Below are 23,893 nucleotides of genomic sequence, written 5' to 3'. Positions count from 1 at the left end.
CGGTAGTTTGTGGTTCGCTTGTGATGCGAAGAGGTCCACCTGTAGCCCTGGGACTCTTTGAAGGATCCATTGGAACGAACTGTTGTCCAGTGACCATTCCGACTCTAGGGGTACTGATCTGGATAGGGCGTCTGCTATGACGTTTCTTACTCCAGCTATGTGAGTGGAGGAAAGATGCCAACTGAACTTGTCTGCCAGGGAGAAGATGGCTATCATGACGTGATTTAGATGACGTGACTTGGAGCCTCCTCTGTTTATACAATGTACTACCACTGCGCTGTCCAGGACTAGCTTTATGTGGGAGTACTTGGGTGGGCGTAACCTTTTTAGAGTCAAGAACACTGCCATTGCCTCCAGTACGTTTATATGGAACTGACGGAACTGAGGTGACCAAGTCCCTTGAACCTTTTTGACCTGGGAATACCCTCCCCAGCCGCTTAAGGACGCGTCTGTGTGGATGGTGACCCCTGGTGGAGGGAACTGAAGGGGAACTGACATTGATAAATTCTTGACTCTCGCCCATGGCCGAAGTCGATTCTTTAGAATCAGAGGCACTGAGGATAGTTTGTCCCTGGACCTGACGTTTGCTCGCGAGCGCCAGATTCTGGTTAGGTCTTTCAGTTTGGCTTTCATTAAGACGTTTGTCACTGATGCAAACTGGAGAGAACCCAGGATTCTTTCCTGGGCTCTCCTTGACGCTAGTTTGTGACTTAGAAATTGCTTGACTGACTTTGCTATTTCTTTCCTTTTGGTTGATGGAATCGACAGAGTGTGGGATGATAGATTCCATTGAATGCCCAGCCACTGAAAGTTTGACTCTGGAGTGAGTCTTGATTTGGTCCTGTTTATTTTGAAGCCTAGATATTCCAGGAACTGAATCACTTTCAGAGTAGCTCTGTTGCATTCCTCGACTGATGGGGCCCAGATCAACCAATCGTCGAGATACGCTACTACCATGATCCCTTGCGATCTGAGTTGTTGCACTACCACTTCCGCTAGCTTCGTGAACACTCTGGTGCCACGTTGAGTCCGAATGGAACTACCTTGAAGGAGAATGTCTGGTCTCCTATCTTGAAACCCAGATACGGACGGAAGTGTCTTGCAATAGGGATATGATAGTAAGCGTCTGTAAGATCGATAGAGGTGGTGACGGCCCCACGGGGAAGTAGGGTCCGCACCTGTGAGATCGTGAGCATCTTGAACTTGTCGCAGCGGATGGCTAAGTTTAAGCGGGACAAGTCTAAGATTACCCTTCTTTTTTGTGAGCCTTTCTTTGGCACGCTGAACAAGCGACCTTGAAATTTTAATCTCTTGACTCTCGCTATAGCTCCTTTTTGAAGGAGATCGTCTGCGTACTCTGTCAATTCCTTGGAAGGAAGTTGACGGAAAGGTCTGGATGGAGGTGGGTTCGTCAACCAGCTCCAACCCAGACCTTTTGACACTATGCTCTGAGCCCATTGGCTGAAGTTCCACCGGTGGCGAAAGTGAAACAGCCTCCCCCCTACCTGAAGTTCTTCATTGGTTCTGGTAACCGCCTCGGCCTCCTCTGAAGTGCTTTCCCCTGTTAAAGGGGCCTCCCGATCCTCTCCCACGAAAGGAACGCTTACCTCTACCTCCCTTACCCGAGCGGTCATACTTCTGAGAAGCTTGACTCTCGAAGGCTTGATTGTAAGCTGGAGAGATGGCGTAAGAGGTGGAGGGCTGAGGCTGAGGGGATATCACATAAATTGGCTGTGATTGACCTTTAGAAGTGGAGGGTTGGGCTGTCTGCACTACCGGTACTGTTGGAACTTGTTGAGGAAAGCGTAGTTGCTTCTTCTGGTAAGGTTGGAAACGCCTGGGTTTCTTTTGTCCCTTACCTTTAGGAGTCAGGTCTTGCCTCCTCTTAGCCGAAAGGCCCCAACGATCCTTAAGGCTCTGGTTTAACCTGGTAGCCTCTGACTGGACCTCCTTAACCATAGCTTCTGGGAAGAGAACTGCTCCCCAGATGCTAGACGAGAGTAACCTATTCGGTTCATGTCGAATGGTTGCCTCTTGTAGACATGCTTCCTACAATTCGTCCGAGCAGTGGCAGACTCAAACATATCTGACTGTACCGTTTGAGTCAGGGCTTTGGTCATGAGCTTAAAAATCGGTTCTGATCCATAAGCCATGGTAGCTACCTCAGACATAGCCATAGAATTGATGGATCTGGCTAGACGCGATTTTGCATCAAACTCAGCCTGAATAAGGCTATCTGGGAGCCTGGGGTAGCTTTTCACCAAACTGCTCCATAGCACAGTCCGGTTTGAGTTTGCCAGCTGAGAATGTATTCGGCAAGTCTTCCCACAATTCTCCAACTGAGGGGAGCAACGGAGAAGTGGGATCCGCTTCCTTCAACTGCGGTATAGGTTCCCCCTTCTGGGCCGCTGGGATGGTCGACCTCGCGATCTTGGTTAGGGACGGGAGCGGGGTACTCTCATCCATTGTAAAAATGGTAAAGGGACTCTTAAAATGGTTGTATCTTGGTGTTAGAACAATCCATGTCCTCTAAACACCTGAGCCATTCTCTCTGAGCCTGGTCTCGTGAGTAGAGGACTGTCTCCTTAGGTACCTTATCGTCCCGCACCATAGCCGACGGCGTAAGCCTTGCGTAGCCTATGAACTGAACGGAGGCTGGAGGTCTTCCAGGAAGAACTCGAAGTCCTCTATTCTTCGAGTCCCAAATTCCGGTATAGAGATGAGACCGTCTTGGAAGGGGGCGTATGACGCTACTCTCCACGGATTGTTCATAGAGAACTGAGGTAGTGAGTCATACGAGGAAGTTGGGATCCACTCGTGTTGGACAGTGGAGGAGAGGCTAGAGGAGCTTCTCTCAGCCCGGCTATAATGGAGTCCTGGGAAGTAATCCTGTCCGACAGACGAGAGATCATTTGCTCCATGCTACTCTTTAAGGACCCAACCAGGTCCCCCACCTGTTGCAACAGGCCAGCATTGGAGTCCAAAGCCGGAGCTGCTGCGGAGGTGGAGGGAAGGCTCTGAATCGGAACCAAAGGTAGCGGAACTGGTGATTCTGCCGGAGTGCGAGATCTCTCTCTGGAGGATTTACTCCTCGAGGACTTAGAGCCGGAGCTAGAAGCTTTAGACCTGGATGCTCCGGGATTCCCAGCCGGAGACTTACGGGAGGAGGATGAAGCCGAAGTCGTCTTCTTAGACGACGACGACGTCTTAGTCAAAGTCATCACCTTAGACTTGACCTTAGGTCTAACCAAAGCACCAGGAGGAGAATATATTTCGTCACCCGAAAGCCTTGGAAGGATGGAGAGTTGCAGGAGTAGAGCAACAGTTACGCCCAAGGGTGACCCTTGGGTGTCCACCGTACCTACCTCGACCAACAGGTCGTCTATACCTACCATAGGTTCAACATTAATATCTAGGGTCGCGACATCCGTAGAGATATCCTGGTCCTGATCAGTTAATGAGGTGGCCAGCTGTTGTTGGATGAAGGCAATAGTCGGATCCGCTTCTATCGGGTCGACGTATCCTGTCGCCTTGCCTCCGGGGAAGATTAGTAATGCCAACCGCTTCTCTAGGATGTAGGGCTGTCCCTTGGCGGCGTTTTTCCCAAAACCGCCGACCCAGGCCCGCAGGGTAGCCAGTGCGGTATCTCTTACCGCCGGAGCCTGGAAGAGAGGGCGTAGTTTAGATTTAAGAATCACTTAAAACTAAAACTTAAAGTATAACTTAAATTAATTGCCTTAAGTTAATATGATGAAAACTTAAGCGCTAAAAAGAAGCGGAGCAGCTACTGGAGATGTAAAACTTACCCCTTCCAAAAGCTGGCTCACCAGATCGTAACATATGGTACACGTCTCATGGTACCAGACCTGGATGTCCCCGAGCGGAGTCGCGCATGGAGCATGGGACCCGCAAACTTCGTGTCCACAAGGGTCCTGAAGTGTGGCGGAACATCCCGGATGCTCACAGTTGGTGGGTCCTGTAAGTGGGGAGACACATGAGTATCTTAAAAAACATCACTTACAGTCTAAAGGACAGAAGAGCTCCGATGCATGCCGGAGCTCGGAAAAAATTTGTGCATAACCCCTCCCTGCATCGCCTGAATAGGCTATAATCCCGGAGAGATCCGGTAAGATATGTAAGGGAGGGGAATGGTTTAAGGTTCTTAAGATAAACTTAAAGATAACTTAAACCTAACACACAAGCAAACCGGACTAAGTCCAGTGCGTAGCGGAGTGTAGTAACTCAGCAAAACGGTAAGGTTAGTAGAGACCCACTGTATGCTCCGGTCCACCCTACTGGGTGGACTAACAACTTTCCGCTGGATACCAGGACTCCGATCAGGAAGGAGCCCTAGTAAGATGGGAAAGAGCGAGAAGACATACAGGCTCAAGCTAGCCCGGAGCGACAAGGTAGCGCGGAGGGTGGGCAAGGCACCAGTACCCCCCACTCCGTACCAACGGCCGGACCGAGAAGCCGGAGAGGTCGAGACCAGTCTGGTCTGTCCCGACTCCCTAGCCCCTCCGCCTGAGGGGAGAGAGGGAGGCAGGCTCGGGTATGAGGAGCGAGCATGGGCAGACCGACCCGCCCCCGCCCGACTCTATGGAAAGAGCGGGAGGGGGGGGAAGAATGACTGGACAGGCGTCTGGCTGGCCCGTGATCACGAAGTGACCACGAGGCGGTAAGACCAAATACGACAACTAAGCCTAGGACAACCACTGATCAGGGAGATGCTATCGGGAAGCATACTGAACTGAAAAGCGGAGGCAAATAAGCCCACTGGGCCGAACCAACTGATCAGAGAGATGCTATAGGGAAGCAACCGACTGATGAGCGGTAGTATAGGCTCAAAGAGCCAGGACCTAGGCTAAGCCAGACGCCTAACTAACCTAACAATAATAAAATATACAGTTATATAAATAAATAAATGAAAGAAAGAAAACATAGCAGGAGAAAAATCCAGGAGTGTACGACTAACCCGAAGGCAAGTCTACCACTCAAAGCTAGTCAGAGGCCGATACTAAGAACCTGGACTAGGGTCTGGATAGAAGAAGCCTACGTAAGGTAAAATACATGCATGCATGATAAACCTGAGTTAGACCGTACCCTAAGAAAAGCGGATAATCATAAAGAGCGAAGATAAATAAGGGGATGTTCTAGGTATGGGAGACCAAGAACGAACCCATCACGAGGCAGAACCATGCTGCCATGCTTCCGACCCCGAGGTCGTATTTATACCTAAAAAACGGCAAATACTGTCTCAGGGCCGGAAAAAACCAACTAACCGTAAATACTGAGTACTTAACTTAGCTGCTGCGATAGCTGCACGCTCCATAATAGAAAATCCAATGAAAGGGCACAAAAAAACACAGAGAGAAAAATATCACAACCGCTCGTGTGTGCTAACTTGAAAGGATGGCCACCAGAGGCGCAGCAGTCGGCAGCATGGGATGGAGTAGTAGTAGTACGAGCTGCTCACTCTGTGGGTCGGCTCCCCTCTTGGAGGGATTTTGTAGTGGGAGATTTCTATTGGCATTTGGCTCGTGGTAGTGGTCTCACTCGCCTAGTGTTCATACCGACACCCTCCTGGAGGGTGAGCGAGTCAGTTATACTGACCTTTTTCTTTATTTTATTTATTCTCTGGTATGTGTTAGTACATTTACCCTAGAAATAATAGATTAAAGGATATTTCGCGCAGCGACACGAGCTGAGCCCAGAAATATCACAATCAGACAGTGCATCAAGTCCATACACAGAATCAGACATTGATGGGCATGAAAAAAGAAAAATGTTCTTCCACAACACAGCTAGGCACTTGATAATGTACGCAATATCTTTGTAATCTCTTCAGTTTTTCAGTGTGCTGGTAGTATGTACGTCAAATTTAGTAGAGCTTACTTAGTTTAAAAATAAATAAACTTAAGTAATTTTTCAAAAAATTAAGTGAAAAAGTTACAAAAATCAATATGCTGTAGCGGCTGAAGTCACACTTCCTCAATGTGGTGAGAGAGTCAATGTGTTCAGCACATCAACCAAAACAAAGCCTTCAACTAGTGAGCACTGCCACTGCATTCTTTTTTTATTTCATTTTTTCTTAGAATTTTTCTAGTCAAAAGTGGGGTTCATCTTCAAAGTCAGAACATCTTTGACATCTGGAAATACTGTACATTAAACTTTTACATGTAACCCCAATTTTGTATTTTGTTTTCATTTTATTTGCGAATTTCAGCTCTCATGAATTCTTTATCACTGTCGGAGTTATCCACTGGAGGTAGGGGTGATAGAGGGGAATGAGAAGGGGGTTACTATTGAGTAGCAGAGGAGCTTAATCTACACATACATACACACACACACACATACACATAATGAAGTGGCCAATTAGTTGGAAGAGGCATTGAAATATGTCAAAAATCATCAGCAGCAGCCAATGAAAGCATGAAATTTCAATGGTGTAGACATCTCTATCAGCCACTTGAGGGTGATAAGCAAAACGACTTTACTGTTTTTGACGCATCGATATCAGCCACTCAAGGGAGCAGTAAACAAAATGACATTTATGATATAGTAGGTGCTTTTGAGTCAATAACAGTTACAAAAGATCCCAAGCAGAAGTGTGCTCTCCCCCCTGCACAGCGTTGCACACCAAATAGGCTTTTTATTCACTGTATATATACAACTATATATAGTGGTGGACTGCAATTTCATGCAGATCAGGCCGAGTTGTAGATAGTGCCCATGCGGGTACTTGAGGTAATACTGTACTATAAGCCTTTGTCATGATTTATACAATTGTAATAACTAGATGTCTGACCTGGCAGGTCCCTATAAGGGGTAGTCAGGATACATCAATGGAGAAAAGATCTTATCTGGAGAGAAAAAAAAAGATCAGTGGAAACAAATAATGGTCTGAGGGCAGAATTAAGTAGCCTAAAACAAATGGGTTAGCAAAATTATATTTAGGCTGCCATAGGTAGGAAGCTCTTAGCTATATAATTACATACTGGTAAGTCTCATATGCAGAAAGACCAGTTATGAAATCGTGTGAATCTTAAAAGCAATGCAATTAAAAAACGCTGAAAATTATGACAGAAGTTACATGGTAGAATATGGAAAAGCTGCAAAAAATGAAACAGAAGAGCAGTTACCATATTTGCTAGTGTATTAGAAGCATAAACAAAACTGCCCCGAGTCCAATGGAGCCATATTACGGATGGGAGACTGCGTGCCGTGGGCTAGGCTATGCCTTTCCCAGACCTTTCCTACAGCTAGCATACTGGGTAGGCACAAAAATTGTTGCTGATAATAAAACACTGAAAAACAAGCCTAATTGTTACAGTAAACTATGTTAATAACAACAAAATAATGAAATCAAGCCAAATTATCCATCTGTTATCAAAAACTTACAAAAAACTACTTTCAATATGTGGGTAGTTAGCCTGTCAGCCATTTGCAATGAGTGGATGTAAACAAAATCATAGTGCCGCCTGTTGTTTATTTATGGAAAATTTCATACAAAGTCCACACTTTATTCTAGTATACGTATACCCTCACAATATTGTATTTCATGCACAGAATCATACATTTTTCTCTAAAAAATCACTTTAAAATATCTTTTAATAAATGTATGATGAAACATACTAAAATTGTTTTTTACCAAAAATGTCCTTGTAAAATAGGGGTGCATCTTATGCGAGGGTGAGTCTTATACACTGGCAAATACAGTAGCTACTCATAGTAACAAGAGCGCAATGCATTAGTTGCTTACAGACAGACATGTAAGGCAATGAAAAATATCATGGGATATTTTCAGCACATCACTCAAGATGAAAATTATACATAAATGCACTGAAAATTAAATCTTGTCATGATACATCACAAAATGCAGTAGCAATGCTGGTAGTAATTCTTAGAATGAATGGCATCATGCCTAACCACTACTGACTTGCACAGAAGAGTGAATATCGAAATCATATCAGCAAAGATCAAGGACTTGGCTAAGCACGCAAGCTGTTACCATTTTCTTGGAAATGCTTTGCTTGATGCACCTAGTTGTTTCTTCACAGTTAGACTTTTTACAATTAATGGGCTTGTATTAACATGTACTAATTTGTTAAAAGATGGGAGAAGTGGTAAACAAGACTGATAACTACAACACAGCCGAACTCCCTAAACATTTGCACAAAAGAAACATTTTAGTCTGATTTATATATAAGAATTAAAAAATACAAGCAACCTATTTGACTCAAACAAGCATACAACATAAAACTGTAATCTAACAAAAAAGCTTGAATATATATAAATAAGAATAATCTTTGATCAATCATACAAAAAGTCACAAACATATCCATCAACAAATTTGTTAACAAATTAACATGATCTTGAACTATCTAATATTAGCAATAAAAAAATTACAATTATTATCCATAATTTATTTTTTCTAGTTTAACTGAACACCATAATTAGTTGAAATAAAAAGAAATGCTATAACCTACCGGCCCTTATATTTATGATATCGTTGACGCATTTTGAGGTAAGCTTGGTAAACAGTGTCTTTACTTAATCGATCAACAACAGCCACATTTCCACCCTCTTCCCATTCACTTGAAGACTCCATATCACTCTGTTAAAAGAAATGTCATTAAATGCAAAAATATATCCAAAAACTTCCCAAATACTTCTGTGCTTTACCTTATGCAAGTATTTCTTCAGATAACTTAACTATACTAGGTCTTTTTGATATGAGGATGAAAAGATCACTCATAGTTTATCTTAACCACAAGACATCTTCCTAATTAAGTGCAGCTGGAGAGATACAGCTCTTAGTTTTGTGTAAAAATAAAATATTTCTTGAATACAATAAAGAAACTGAAAGATGTACGGTATTCACTGTTCACAAATGCTAATATCAACAATTATGTGGCTGAAATGTCAAACTCACAACAACAAAAAGTTATAGAAAAAAAATAAAAATAAAAACTAAAACTACTTTATGCAACTTGTACACAAACAGATAAAACATGTAAGAAATAAAAATGTTTTGACCTTAGGGGTGGTAAGTTTACTCAACTAAATCTTAATTCAACCACAGTGTAATTTCCAGAATCAAATGGTTCAAATATTAACATTTCCTTTTTGTGAACCCAGTTTCCAAATGTAGTTGTGGCATTACTTATAAAATAGTCAAGATCAAGTTCATGGTATAAAATGTTTACATAGTAAATGAGTATCAAGATACCAAACTGAAACAATACTTCTTACAGGCTTAAATGAACAGTAGCAATAATTAATTAAAGAAGGGAAAAATCAGAGAAATAACGAGACCTACAATATACAAGAAACCTGAAACTCCTCTTTGATATAATTAGGTACTGCATACAGTATGTATCCTTCTAATAATTTATGATCATGAATTCTAAAGTAAAGACTGAATCAACACTACTAAACTTACCTGTGGCATGTTGAAAGATACACCAGGTACTTCGTATATTGGAAAAAGCCCACTGACATCACTGACTGAAGAACTTGCAGAGTCACGCCGTATTCTATGTACAGGACTGCTGTTCACAGCAACTGTGGGGTCAAAGGTAACTCCTGCAACTCCTTGCCCTGGACCACAGCCCCCAGTATCAGAAGGGGTGACTGTCTCTGCTTCGCTCAAGTCCACCAGTTGGAATCCAGATTTACTGGGTGACCCTAATGGTGAAAATAATAGGCATGAACAGTATTCTGAAATGCAACTAAGAGAATTCTTGGAACTTTCTTTCATATCTCTCATCTTTTCTCTTTTTCCAAATGGTTTCACTCACCATTCAACAATTATTCCCTCAGTTTTTAAGAATGTAAGAAACAGTGAGTTCAGCACAAAATTAATTCAACGCAAATCATTTGTAATTGAATATTTGATAATGAAAAAATGATGAAAAAATTACCCTCTTGACTGTCTTCATCAATGCTAAACAAATCTTTGTTGTGTCCAGCTGGACGGATATCTGAGATGTCCACCAATAACTGCAAAAAAAGATATTTATCATTCACTCACAAGATATCACAAGGTATACAAACATCTCGATTACTACTTTTATCTCCAAAGTGTATATGCTAAAATTAATGCTGTATCAAAGAAAACATTTTTTTTCAAACACCGATTTTCTAATAAAGTTGTAATTTTGGACATAAATTTTTGAAAGCAAATACTTTCTCTAAGGTTGATGAATAAACATGTATACGTATGTATAAATAAAGCTTAATGCCACAGAGGAAAATGAAAAATGAGAATTGCCAAGATCTTTCGGTCTTAATAACCCTTTACTAGTAAAGGATTATTAAGACCGAAAGACCTCGCAGTTCTCATTTTTCATTTTCCTCCGTGGCATTACCTTTATTCATACATAGGATCACGTTGTATTTATTCATGATCAAGTTATTCATCCCGTACATGTGCTATACTACTTTGTTAAAACATATTTTACAGGATCTAGAATGCATGAAACTTTATTCTCAAAAAAGTAAAGCAGGCTTGTAATAACTTATCACTTTAAATAAGTCAAACTGTACCACTGAATCAAACTCTCCAAAGCATACGATACCTCATCTTGCAATGACCCAGTTTCCAATTCTTTTTTCTGTTCTCCTGGTGAGGTAGCAGCACCACTGAAAGGTGACAACTGGAAGAAGAGAATATCAAATAAAGTAAAACCACTTCAAGCCTGTAATGTTCAGCTGAAAATAAACCTCTTAATCAATAAATAAGCCAGGGTAGAATTCAATTACTCTCACCTTAAAGCTATTACACTATTCTGTAAGGTATAAATAGTAAAAATACAATTTTTTCTAATCTTGATTTTGTTTAAAGTTATCTAATTCAACTGTACAGCACACCAACACAGGCCTCAGGAATAAAATAGTAAGAGTATTTAACGAAATGGTGACAGATGATACTAAGGTGTCTGACTGCCACTGCAACAAGTAACAAGCATCCATTATGCTTTTGTAATGTCAACATGTGAGGCTTTGCCAGTATAATCTATGTATACTATATATTTTCAACAAAAATGTATTGTTTTGGGTCTGTATTTCAACAAACACAAACTGTTACAAGTATTTCACATAGCAATTCAAACATGTAGAAAGTCTGCTTATTGGTTAACTAGGTCTATAATCATAACACTTATCAACTTCAGTTGTTTGCAAATTTAGGTGTAAAGAAACTACTAAGTATAATTACAACCAGACAAGCAAAATAAGTGTTCTGTACTTGGATGGACATACTGTACTAGCTTCTATGGTATACTAACAACAAAGTTCTTTCAGTCAAAAGCAAATTCCTTTCAATGAATAGTTGGAGTATAAAATTTAGGCCAAAGTAAGCGCTGGAACCTATGAGTTCATTCAGCGCTGAATGGAATATAATGAGTAACAAGGTTTTGAAGATATAAAAGGAGGAAAACCTTACACTTGCACTGCGAAACAATTGTTAGGAGAGAGTGGATAATAAGATGGAAGTAAGAAAATATATGTATGAATAGAGGTGCAGTAAAAAAGAATGAAAGGTTGCAGCTAGGGGCCGAAGAGAAGCTGCAAAGAACCTTTAGTAATGCCTACAGTGCACCTCACTGGCAGCACACCCTTCTATGGGGTCCTTTTGATGAAAAACATTCAGGTAAACTGTCCTGGAGGAAGCAAGGTTAACTACAAATGAAATCTCCCTAACTCTGCAAATTAAAGTTTTCTAATTAGTACCAGCTCCAATATACTGAGTAGTATGTTTCAGCTATTTTGGTCAATCACTATTCAATAAATTTATGTTTATTTAATTTACAGTGCCTACTGTATTTTGTCTTCTCCAAAAACTGAATATGTGCCCGGAGGAAGACAAGCACCTTATAAATGTCCCAGTTTCTTTTATTTTAATTTTGTGTGACAATTCATTACTGCGCTATGCTTGTTTCCTTACACAGAAAAAATAATACTTAGTACCTATTAATGAAATAAACATTCAATACTATATTTGCAAATTACTGTAACTTTAAGGTATCATCTTTCTTGTAAGTAGATTACAACCTTTGCTATACAATCCATAATATTATACTCACATCTAAAACCTTGTTAACTGCACATTTCGTCAGTGACACCACCTAGGCATCTCTTTTAGAGTAAGCTTACACATACTAAGGATAACCACACCATATAACAAAACTGTACAGTGGTCCCCCCGTATTCGCGGGGGATGCGTACCAACCCCCCCGTGAATAGTTAGAACCCGCGAATGTTTGGAACCCCTATAAAAATGCTAAAAACAGCCTATTTTGTTAGTTAAAACTCAAGAAAACCCCACTAAAAATTTTCCTACATGGTTTTTTAATAGTTTTATCACAAAAAGTGCATTTTATGATGAAATTCATCAATAAAACCAGGAATTTGTGGATATTTATCATAGAAAAATACCGCAAATGCGCAAATAATGCAGGGAAACGTTCCCGAGAGAAATCCGAGAATGTGTGAGTCCGCGAAGCTGGAGAACGCGAATACGGGGGGTCCACTGTATTAGTACATACTGACCAGGAGTTGGGCTATTCTTTCCATACCCCATTTTGCTATCATTTTCCCTACACAATACACCATCTCTTAAGTACTGTACACTAAGGCAATTTTCCAATGGAATTTCCACCACTCAGTGAATCCTATTATTCTTCAAAGAATCATTTATGCTTTCAATCTTCAATCTGATGAAAGTCCATCATTAATGAATTATAGGATTTTCCCTATGCTGATGGTCCAATAATCTAACAAGAGTAAGATAATATTATAGCTAAAAAAATTACTTCCTTTACAATCAGAAACAGCCAATATCAACCCCCAACCATAAACCAACCATTCAGGAGGGATTCCCATGATGCTCAAAACATTGTTTACATATGGCTTGTGTAACACATCAATCAATTTTTAAGTGCTGCATCTTGGGGGCAGCTGGAATTGAGCAATCACAATGAAGATACTTGATCTGGATCCTTTTCATACCTATGCAATATGATATTGTTAAACTACAATAAAGTTTTGTACATACTTACCTGGCAGATATATACTTAGCTATAGTCTCCGACGTTCCGACAGAATTTCAAATCTCGCGGCACACGCGACAGGTAGGTCAGGTGGTCTACCTTACCCGCCGCTGGGTGGCGGGCGTATGAACCAATCTATCTCTCCAGCCAGATTTTTTTCTTTCACCTGTCTCCTGAGGGGAGGCTGGGTGGGCCATTAGACGTATATATCTGCCAGGTAAGTATGTACAAAACTTTATTGTAGTTTAACAATATCATTTTTGTACATGAACTTCCCTGCCAGATATATACTTAGCTGATTGGCACCCTTGGTGGAGGGTAAGAGACAGCTAAAGTAATAAGGAGAAATAAGAAACAACTGATGTTGTAGGATATAAATAACCTTGGTTCTTACCTGTTCAGGCAGAAGACTTCATTGATACTGTCTCTGAGTCTGCGTTGCCTGGAGAGCTACAGCTAGGACGTGACCTGATGCTGAAAGACTCTCGGATCTACCACTGGGATATATGATCCCTTTGTGTGGTAGAATCCAAGTCGGATCCTGTTAAAGGGAGTTCGTCCCTATCTTAACAGGTCCTAACCACTACTACTGCAAGGAGCCACACTCATCAGACCACCTAACCAAACTACTAAAGATTAGTATTACGACCTAAAGAGATGCCTTCATGCATCCTCTTTAAGGCAACAAACAACAACAAATACAAGGGGAAAAAATTTATACTACTAAACAGGATGAGTTCCAGCTCCCTGCCCCAGCACTGAATCCGCAGATACGTACGGGCCCAAGGCGAAGCATTTTTCGTAAGTGATTCTCACATCACGTAAGTAGTGGTTCACGAACACTGACTGACATCTCCAGAATGTTGTCTCCATCAGATTTCGCACGGACATATTCTTGTTGAAAGCAAGAGAAGTTGCTATGGCTCTTACTTCGTGTGCTTTCACTTTAAGAAGCCTAAGATGTTCCTCTCTGCAGGATCCGTGTGCTTCTTTGATGAGGCTTCTCAAGAAGAAGGACAATGCGTTCTTCGACAATGGACGAGTAGGCTCTTTTACTGAACACCACAGGACCTCTCGGTTGGCTTTCAGTTGCTCTTTTCTTCTAAGGTAGTATTTCACCATTCTCACTGGGCAAAGAGTTCTCTCGGGTTCTTCTCCTACCAAAGAAGATAACCCACGAATCTCGAAGTTCTTGGGCCATGGACTTGATGGGTTCTCATTCTTTGCAAGAAAACCAGGAAGGAAAGAGCAAATGAGAGTGTCCTCCTTAAAACCCACATTACCATCAATCGCCTGAAGCTCACTCACTCTTCTGGCGGAAGCTAGAGCCATCAAAAACAGGAGTCTTCCTGGTAAGGTCTCTGAATGAGGCTGAATTAGGGGGTTCAAACCTAGAGGACCCAAGGAATTGAAGGACTACATCCAAATTCCAGCTAGGTGTCTTAGGAGACTGCATTTTCGTTGTATCAAAAGACCTAATAAGGTCCTGTAGGTCCTTATCTTCCGATAAGTTGAGGCCTCTGTGCCTGAAGACATTCGCCAACATACTACGATAGCCTTTAATCGTCGAAACGACTAAGCCACATTCTTGTCTTAAGAATAAAAAGAAGTCTGCAATTTGATTCACAGAGGTACTGGAAGAGGAAACTTTATTCCTCTTGCACCATCTTCTGAAGACATCCCACTTCGACTGGTACACTCGTAAGGTGGAAGACCTCCTCGCTCTAGCGATTGCCTTAGCAGCTGCTGACGAAAAGCCTTTCGCTCTGACCAGTTTCTGGACAGTCTGAAGCCAGTCAGACTGAGAGCGGGGAGGTTTTTGTGGTACCTGTCGAAGTGGGGCTGTCTGAGTAGATCGCTCCTTAGAGGAAGCGATCTTGGAAAATCCACTAGCCATTCCAGCACCTCTGTGAACCAATCTTGTGCTGGCCAAAAGGGAGCTATCAAAGTCATCCTCGCGGAATCTGACTCTGCGAACTTTTTTAAAGTCAACCCCAGAATCTTGAAGGGGGGAAACGCGTATACATCGAGTCCTTTCCAATCGAGTAGGAGAGCGTCTATCCCTATTGCTCCTGGATCCGAGATGGGCGAGCAATACAGATCCAGTCTTTTGTTCTTTGAAGTTGCAAACAGGTCTAAGAGAGGCCTGCCCCACAACTTCCAAAGGCTCTGGCAAACATCTTGGTGCAGAGTCCACTCTGTGGGAAGGACCTGATCTTTCCTGCTGAGGAGATCTGCCCTTACATTCCTTCTTTCTCCCTGTACGAATCTGGTGAGAAGTTTTATCCCCCTTCTTCTGTCCAAAGAAGAAGATCTCTTGCTGTTTTCGTACAGAGAGAAGGAAGGCGTCCCCCCCTGTTTCCTGATGTATGCCAGAGCCGTGGTGTTGTCCGAGTTTATTTGTACAACTGCTCCTGTCACATCTGACTCGAACTCCTTCAGAGCAAGCCACACGGCTACTAGTTCTTTCCTGTTGATGTGCCAGGAAGACTGGTCCCCCACCCAGGTTCCTGACACCTCCTTGGTTCCCAGAGTTGCCCCCCAACCTGTTTCCGACGCATCGGAGAACAACACCAGGCTGGGGTTCTGGGATTGAAGAGGCAGTCCCTGCGAGAACTTGTTGGGATCCGCCCACCATGCTAACTCCTCCTTGATTTGATGAGAAATTGACAGGGAGAACTTCAAATCCTGAGAAGGTCGACTCCAATTCCGATGAAGAAAGAATTGGAGCGGTCTCAGGTGCAACCTTCCTAGGGAAACAAATTGCTCCAGTGAGGAGAGCGTCCCCAGCAGACTCATCCACTCCCTCACTGTGCATACTTCTTTCCCTAAGAAGGTTGTTACTTTTTCGAGTCCCCGGGCTATCCTCTCCTGTGACAGAAAAGCCCGAAAACTCAGAGAGTTCATCTGGATCCCCAGATAAACGCACTCTTGAGCGGGAATCAGACTTGACTTCTGCAGATTGACCAGAAGTCCTAAGGAATAAGTCAAATCCAGGGTTTTCTTCAAGTCCTTCAGACAACGATCTCTGGAATTGGCCCTTATAAGCCAATCGTCGAGATAGAGCGAAATCCTCACCCCTTCTAGGTGAAGCCATTGTGCCACATTCCTCATGATGGCCGTAAAGAGGCCAAAACACAGGGCCCTGAATTGGAAGATTCTTCCCCCCATCATGAATCTTAGAAACTTCCTCGAGGAAGGATGGATTGGTACGTGGAAGTAAGCGTCCTGTAAGTCCAAGGACACCATCCAGTCCCCTGGACGGAGTGCTGCTAACACCGAGGCAGTGGTCTCCATCGTGAACTTCTTCTTTTCGACGAAGAAGTTCAGGGCGCTTACGTCCAACACCGGTCTCCATCCCCCTGAGGATTTCGGAACTAGGAACAGGCGGTTGTAAAAGCCTGCCGAAAGATGATCTGCCACTAGTTCGATCGCCTCCTTTTCCAGCATCTGATCTACCGCTAGTCGGAGGCTTGATTCATGATGGGGTCCCTGTATCTGGCCGTCAACTCCCTCGGGGTATTCGTCAAGGGAGGCCTCGAAGAGAACGGGATGAGATAGCCCTTCCTCAAAATTGACAGGGTCCAGGCATCTGCGTCTTTCTGGGCCCAGACTTCTGCAAACTGTAAAAGCCTGGCGCCTACAGTTGTCTGAAGGACTTGAGTCTTACTTGGGAGGTTTGATTGACTTCGTAAAAGTCCTCCCTCTTCTATTTGGTTTCCGACCTCTGAACGAAGAGGATCTAGAGGTAGAAGCCCCTCGAAAGGGTTCCTGAGAGGTCGGCTTAGCTTTCTTCGTCTTAGTCTGGAAGGTAGGGCGCGGCTTCCTTGCAGACTGCGCTAGAAGGTCCTGCGTAGCTTTGGCAGAGAGAGCCTTCGAAATGTCTTGAACCAGGTGTTTAGGAAACAGCTGTGTAGAGAGAGGGCAAAAAGCAAAGACGATCTCTGAGCATGTGAGACAGACTTTGTTAAAAATGAGCAAAAATACTGATCTTTTCTTCAAGACCTGCTCCAAACAGTGAAGCTATTTCGCTGGCCCATCCCTCACCGATTTATCCATACAGGATAAGACACAATTCAAATCCTCCGGAGAAAACGTGTCCGGTCCTTGAGTTTTTCTGGCTAGGACTCCGAGGGACCAATCGAGAAAGTTGAAAACTTCCAAGACTCTAAATAAAAAAATGCCTTTTAGAATGTGATCTATTTCATTCATTGCCCACGTAGTTTGGCCGAATTCAAAGCTGATCTTCTAGTGGCGTCTACTAGTGCCGAAAAAATCTGCGTCAGCTGAAGACGGAAGGCCCAGTCCCAAGGGTTCTCCTGTCTCATACCAAAATCCTGTCCGTCCTGAAAGCTTCGACGGAGGGAAGGCAAACATAGTTTTCCCCGCTTCTTCTTTAGTACGCATCCATGAACCGAAACTCTTGAGCGCTTTCTTTATAGAAAGAGTCGGTTTCATTCTCACACACAAAGATCCTTTCGTTGCTTTCGCTGTGGAGAACAACGAGTGTGGAGAAGGAGGAGCAGTAGGGCTCAAAGACTCTCCGAACTCCTGAAGGAGAAGCTCTGTGAGCTTCTTGTACGAAGAAACTGTTGCCGATGTATTAGTTTCTTCCTCAGAGGCTTCCTGGTCTTCTTGAAGAGGAGAACGAGGATGAGGATCCTTATGAGAATATTAGATGATTTCCTAGCTGGGGTACAGTGCGATGAAGGAGACAAACGTCTTGAATGAGGAGAAGATTACAAAGTAGAGAGGCGTACAGGAGAACGACGAGTCGTAAAGAAGGACGCTTATCCGAAACTTCTTGTCTAATCTCGCATTCCTTCCTAAACGCAGACAAACTCTTAACAGCAAAAGAGGAAGGACTCCTTTCCCTAGAAAGACCACGTCTATCCCTAGGGAAACTACGAGAGGGAGAGCGCCTACTAAAATCCTGGCGCCGATCGTGAGGAGAGCAGCTACTAGGCGCCAAGCGCCTATCTGTCACAGGGCGCTTAGGGGAATCCTGGCGCCTACCAAGCGGCGAAACGTTGCTAAAAATAGGGCGCCTATCAGGAGCAGGGCGCTTGAGAGGCTCTTGATGCCTACGAAGCGGAGAGCGGCTGCTATGCTCCGAGCGCTTAAACGGAACAGGGCGTTCGACGAGATCTTGGTCCTTACCAAGGGGAGAACGTCTGTAAGCGCTCCGAGCGCCTAACAAGCAGGGCGCTTGAGGCGTTCTTGACTTCTAGCAAGAGGAGACCGATCAGGAGTAGGGAGTCTCGAGAACGAAGAGCGCCTACTAGGAGAACGAAGCAAACGAGGATCAAGGCGTCTTTCTCCAGGAGAACAGCTACTAAAAGAAGGACGCTTACCAGGAGCAGGGCTCCTACTAGACTCTTGATGTCTTACAGGGGAGGAGCGAACTCCATGCGATGAGCGCCTACCAGTCACGTTATCCGACGCCCGACGACAGTAGTCGGAAGGAGAGTGCCTACTTTCAGAAGGGCATTCCTTAGGTTCTCTGAGAAGGCGAGGAGAAGAAAGATGAGACAGAGACGACGAAATAAGTCTTCTATGACCTGAGCGACTCTCTCTTCTTGCACGAACTCTAGAAGAAGGAGAAACAGAAGGGGCTGAGCGTCTACCCGAGGCAGGAATCCGATCTGGGGAAATATCTTCATAGTCCAAGGAGCGCCTATCCGACGAATGGCGTCTCAACACCTCCGAGCGGGAGTGGTGATCCTCTCGTGAAATGTTACGATGTGTAGAAGTATCCTCAAAAGAAGGAGATCGCCGATTACAAGGAGAGCGCTCTTCCGACGAAACGCGCCTCGATCTCTTGATAGGGAGAGACAAATCCTTCCTTCTACGCGATCTCGATGCCAAGGAGTCCGCCAAGGCTGTGATCTGAGCTTGTAGGCCCGCTAGCACTCGAGAGGGGGGGGGGGGAAGGAGAGTCCCCAGGATCTTCTTCCGAAGCAAGCTCAGCGCGAGGAGCGGGAGAAGGAGGGCGATCATCTGGATCTCCTAGGCTTCTTTGCTTGCAAGGAAGCTACATCAGAAAAGTCTTCTGGGCTGGACGCTAACGTACTGAAGGGAGCCTCCGCAGCCCTCTTCAACGGGGGGCCGTGACGCCTCCTTAGAAGCTCCAAAACCACGCTTGCTGGCGAAGGAGAAGAGGATGACGAAAAACACTGACGAAGAATATTCTTCTTCTTACGATCCAAGGCAGCCTGGGAGCGAACTTCAGGATCTGCCGAGGGGACGCCTGACCGGTGGGGGGCTCTCCCTAGCCCTCCTGCGGGCTTTAGACTTTCCTCCTCCACCCTCTGGAACTGGGAGTCTGGAAGAGGTAGGTCTAGGCCTGGAGGCACTAAAGAGCCGGTCAGACGCACCCTCCATCACTGGGTACACTGCACTTATCATCACTGACACTTACCTTGATCAGTACGAAGATTCTTGTCTTACCTAGAACACAAGGAAGTCTTTTGAGGCCGCCGCCTCCGAAGACGAAATCTACGGCTTCGGTGCGGGAGCAGGAGCTGAGACCTGGGAGGAAGGTTCTAAAACTACATTAATGTTAGTTTCATTCTCACTCATTCTCGACCTGCTCGAACTCCTTGAAGAAGCTTTACGTACCCTATCCCTTTCAAGTTTCCTAATATAAGAAGAAAGAGCCTTATATTCATCTTCGTTCAAAACCTCACACTCTTGACACGGGTTACTAAACGAACATTCATTCCCCCTACATTTAACACAGAAAGTGTGAGGGTCAACCGCAGCTTTCGGTAACCTCACCTTACATCCATCGGTCAAACATACTCTAAACAAAACCGGAGTTTTGGAAACAGAATCAAAATCAGACATTCTACAGGAAAATCCAGCGCAAAGTCAATAACAGTCCACAATCAGCGTATGCCAAGCCAAAATAGAGCGAATACGTCACCAAAATGTCCAAATCAATCTCCAGGCAAGCGAGAAATGAAGAATATATCGGAATGAAACGACAACAGTTGTTATCGCTTCAGCGACAGAAAAAAATCTGGCTGGAGAGATAGATTGGTTCATACGCCCGCCACCCAGCGGCGGGTAAGGTAGACCACCTGACCTACCTGTCGCGTGTGCCGCGAGATTTGAAATTCTGTCGGAACGTCGGAGACTATAGCTAAGTACACTATATATCTGGCAGGGAAGTTCATGTACAAAAAACTCATTTACTATAAAGAGGAAAGTACCCGATACAAGAAGCTTCAACGACAATACTAGTACCTGAAAAGCAAAGTCCAAGAGGGTATTACTGTCTTCCCCTAACCATTCAATCTATGTTCAAGGGTCTGGAAAATGGGTGGAAATTCAAGAGAGAGAGAGAAGAAAAAAAAAAAAAAAAAGAGAGAGAGAGAATTAAGATGGGTGGGTGGGGCTTAATCCATAGTGACGTTTTCATGACGTCAAAGTCACTCGCAATTTATCCTCATTTTCAGTAACAAAATGCCGTAGCTGTTTGCTCTTAGTAATGCACAAGTATGCCAAAAATGACAGCAAGGTGTGAATAAGGCTCTGCCAAAATCTCACACTGATCCTACTATTATTCAATAAGTTATTTCACAAAAACAAGGACTGAAGGGCACATGAAATGCATTGTAAGCTTCAAGAATGCTATAAACTGCAATACCTCCCAATGTACATAAATGGAAATCTTAAACTCATGCCCCCGCTTATATATCATTAAAATATTCAGAGCTCTGAAAAAAGGGATTTTGACGTAAGGAAAAATCTATTTCTGGGCGATTGGCTCGTGTCGCCAGCGAAATATCCTTTAATCTATTATTTCTAGGGTAAATGTACTAACACATACCAGAGAATAAATAAATAAAGAAAAAGGTCAGTATAACTGACTCGCTCACTCTCCCAGAGAGTGTCGGTATGAACACTATGGCGAGTGAGACCACTACCACGAGCCAAATGCCAATAGAACTCTCCCACTACAAAATCCCCCAAGAGGAGAGCCGACCCACAGAGTGGGCAGCACCTACTACTACTACTCCATCCCATGCTGCCGACTGCTGCGCCTCTGGTGGCCATCCTGAAGTTAGCAGACAATCTTGGCGATGGGATGGGTAGGGCGGGATTTCGCTGGCGACACGAGCCAATCGCCCAGAAATAGATTTTTCCTTACGTCAAAAATCCTTTTCTGGGCTCAGCTCGTGTCGCTGCGCGAAATCGTACCAGAGAAATAGCACAAGATTGTAAAGAAATTTAACAAAACACAAAAAGGTCTCAAATAAAAGATAAAATAAAAATAAATCAATATAATTGCTAATAAAGATACATATACACAGTGATACAAAATAGAAATATTACTTAATTCTATACTTAATTCTAATAATATTTCTTAACTTAAGGTAATATAACATATATACAGGAGAAATGTATCATATATGTTACAAAAATGGTATCTGTGTAAAGCAATGTATCAAACATTCTAAAGCAATTAACACAAAAAGTTGAATAGAACAAACTCAACAATAATAAAATATAAAGGAAGTGTATATGACTTAATATACAAAACCCGTAATCATTATAATAAGATGTATCTCCTAGCATAAAAATAAGGAGATGACATCACGAGATCAATAACCATCATCAAATGTGAGTGTCCCTAGCAAAAAAATAAGGGACACCCACTACATCATCATAAAAGCAGCTAAGACACAAGGTGACCGTAAATGAACAAGGCAGGAATAGACGAACTGTTGGGTGAGGCAGGTAGAAAAGGAGGACTGGATCTTCTACTAAGGATTTAGTGAGAGTCAGGAGAAACTATGTTCCCCGCTGCTACTGCTGAAAATGTTTCAGAGCTTCCAAGGACTTTGAGTAATGATGTTTGAACACTGTCGGCGATTTCCATCCAGTATACTTTTTCAACTCATCGAAGTTCATATGTTGGAAATAGTTAATTGAGGTGGCTACTGCCCTGACATCATGTGCTTTTGGGAAAGAGTCAGGATTGGCTTGTTTAATGAAGTACAGGATTTGTTGCCTGATGCCTTTAATAGATAAAGTGCCACCTTTTTCTCTCTTAAAGAGAGGACCCGATGAGGATGAGGAGGGGTCCTAGATAGAAAGGCTCGTAAGGCTGAAACTGGGCAAAGAGATACATCTTGTGGAAGGGGTAGTACCTTCCATGGTTCCCACCTCATCAAAGGATCTTCATTCTTAGCTATAAAGCTACGTTCCGGAGAAGTAGCACTTCCCCTCCCCTGGGAAGGAACTGAATATGATCCGGATCCCTGGATATAAAGCCGACAGTTCTGAAATTCTAGCTCCCTGAGGCCAAGCTTAATAAAAACAGGGTTTTTCTTAAGAGCATTATAAACGAGCATGTGTCATTATTGGTTTCTGAAGCCAGCTTTAGAACATCGTTTAAGAACCATGATACTGACGTAGGCCTTACAGAAGGTCTAAGTCTAGCACACGCCTTGGGAATAGACGAGAAGTAGGAATCTGTCAAGTCTATGTTGAACCCAAATTGAAAAATCTTTTTCAAGGCTGACTTGTTTGTCGTAATTGTGCTAGCTGCTAAGCCTTTTTCAAATAAGGATCTGAAAAAGGATATAGCTGAATTGATTGTCATGATCCTAATATCTGATTTCTTTCAGGAAGGTTGCTAACTTTTTGACAGCAGCATCATACTGTCTCAAAGTTGAATCTCTTTTATCGGATTCCAAGAAGAGAATATTCTGAGGGTCAATATTCGCATCCCTTTTCGCTGCAAACTTCATGAAATCCATAAAGTTAGGGTTTTGAGAATCCCTGAGGAAGCGAACACAGTCTTCGTTTGTACTGACTGGGAGAGCCTGGGATTGGAGATCCGAAGAGGGTGAAGACCCAGTTCCAGAATGAGAGGGTACCAATTGCTCTTCGGCCAGTCTGGGGCTACTAGAGCCACTTGACCCTTGAATGTCCTGAGTTTGTTTAACACTTTCATGAGAAGATTCACTGGAGGAAAGACATAAATCTTCTCCCAGTTGTTCCAGTCTAGAGCCAGGGCGTCCGTGGCATAGGCCAGAGGGTCCAGGTTGGGGGCCACATAACACGGGAGTTTGTGGTTCGCTTGAGATGCGAAGAGATCCACCTGCAGACCTGGGACTCTCTGAAGAATCCATTGGAACGAACTGTTGTCCAGTGACCATTCCGACTCTAGAGGTACTGATCGGGATAGAGCATCTGCTATGACGTTTCTCACTCCAGCTATATGAGTGGAGGAGAGATGCCAGCTGAACTTGTCCGCCAGGGAGAAGATGGCTACCATGACATGATTTAGATGACGTGACTTGGAGCCTCCTCTGTTTACGCAATGTACTACCACTGCGCTGTCCAGGACTAACTTTATGTGGGAGTACTTTGGCGGACGTAACCTTTTTAGAGTCAAGAACACTGCCATTGCCTCCAGTACGTTTATATGGAACTGACGGAACTGAGGTGCACGAACGGCTTCCTTGGACTCCTTCCGAACTGGGAATATCTCCCCAACCGCTTAATGAAGCGTCCTGTGTGGAATGGTGAACCCTGGTGGAGGAACTGAAGGGGCACTGGACACCCGACAAGTTCTTGACTTTCGCCACGGCCGGAGTCGATTCTTTAGAACCAGAGGGACTGAGGACAATTTGTCTCTGGACCTGACATTTGCTCGTGAGCGCCAGATTCTGGTTAGGTCTTTCAGTTTGGCTTTCATTAGGATGTTCGTCACTGATGCAAACTGGAGAGAACCCAGGATCCTTTCCTGAGATCTTCTTGACGCCAGTTTGTGACTCAGAAATTGCTTGACTGACTTCGCTATTTCCTTCCTCTTGGAT

The 23,893-nt window shown here is 43.6% G+C and overlaps 1 protein-coding gene across 15 annotated transcripts in view; it reads right to left on the bottom strand.

The window, feature by feature from the left end:
* LOC135212752 (early endosome antigen 1-like) overlaps positions 1-23,893 on the bottom strand; it is a 278,033-nt gene that overhangs the window by 204,102 nt on the left and 50,038 nt on the right. For all 15 annotated transcript variants that reach the window (XR_010313979.1, XR_010313978.1, XM_064246495.1 and 12 more), the window contains 4 exons: positions 10,584-10,661; positions 9,927-10,005; positions 9,446-9,690; positions 8,490-8,617 (listed from right to left, as the gene is read on the bottom strand). Coding sequence is in view for 13 of the 15 variants with exons in the window: in XM_064246495.1 (XP_064102565.1) it covers positions 8,490-8,617; positions 9,446-9,690; positions 9,927-10,005; positions 10,584-10,661 (530 nt within the window). In the remaining 2 variants the exon portion in view is untranslated. The remainder of the gene's footprint in view (positions 1-8,489; positions 8,618-9,445; positions 9,691-9,926; positions 10,006-10,583; positions 10,662-23,893) is intronic.

Source organism: Macrobrachium nipponense, chromosome 41 (assembly GCF_015104395.2).
Source record: "Macrobrachium nipponense isolate FS-2020 chromosome 41, ASM1510439v2, whole genome shotgun sequence".
Lineage (NCBI taxonomy): Eukaryota > Metazoa > Arthropoda > Malacostraca > Decapoda > Palaemonidae > Macrobrachium > Macrobrachium nipponense.
This window is presented reverse-complemented; position numbering and strand designations above follow the sequence as displayed.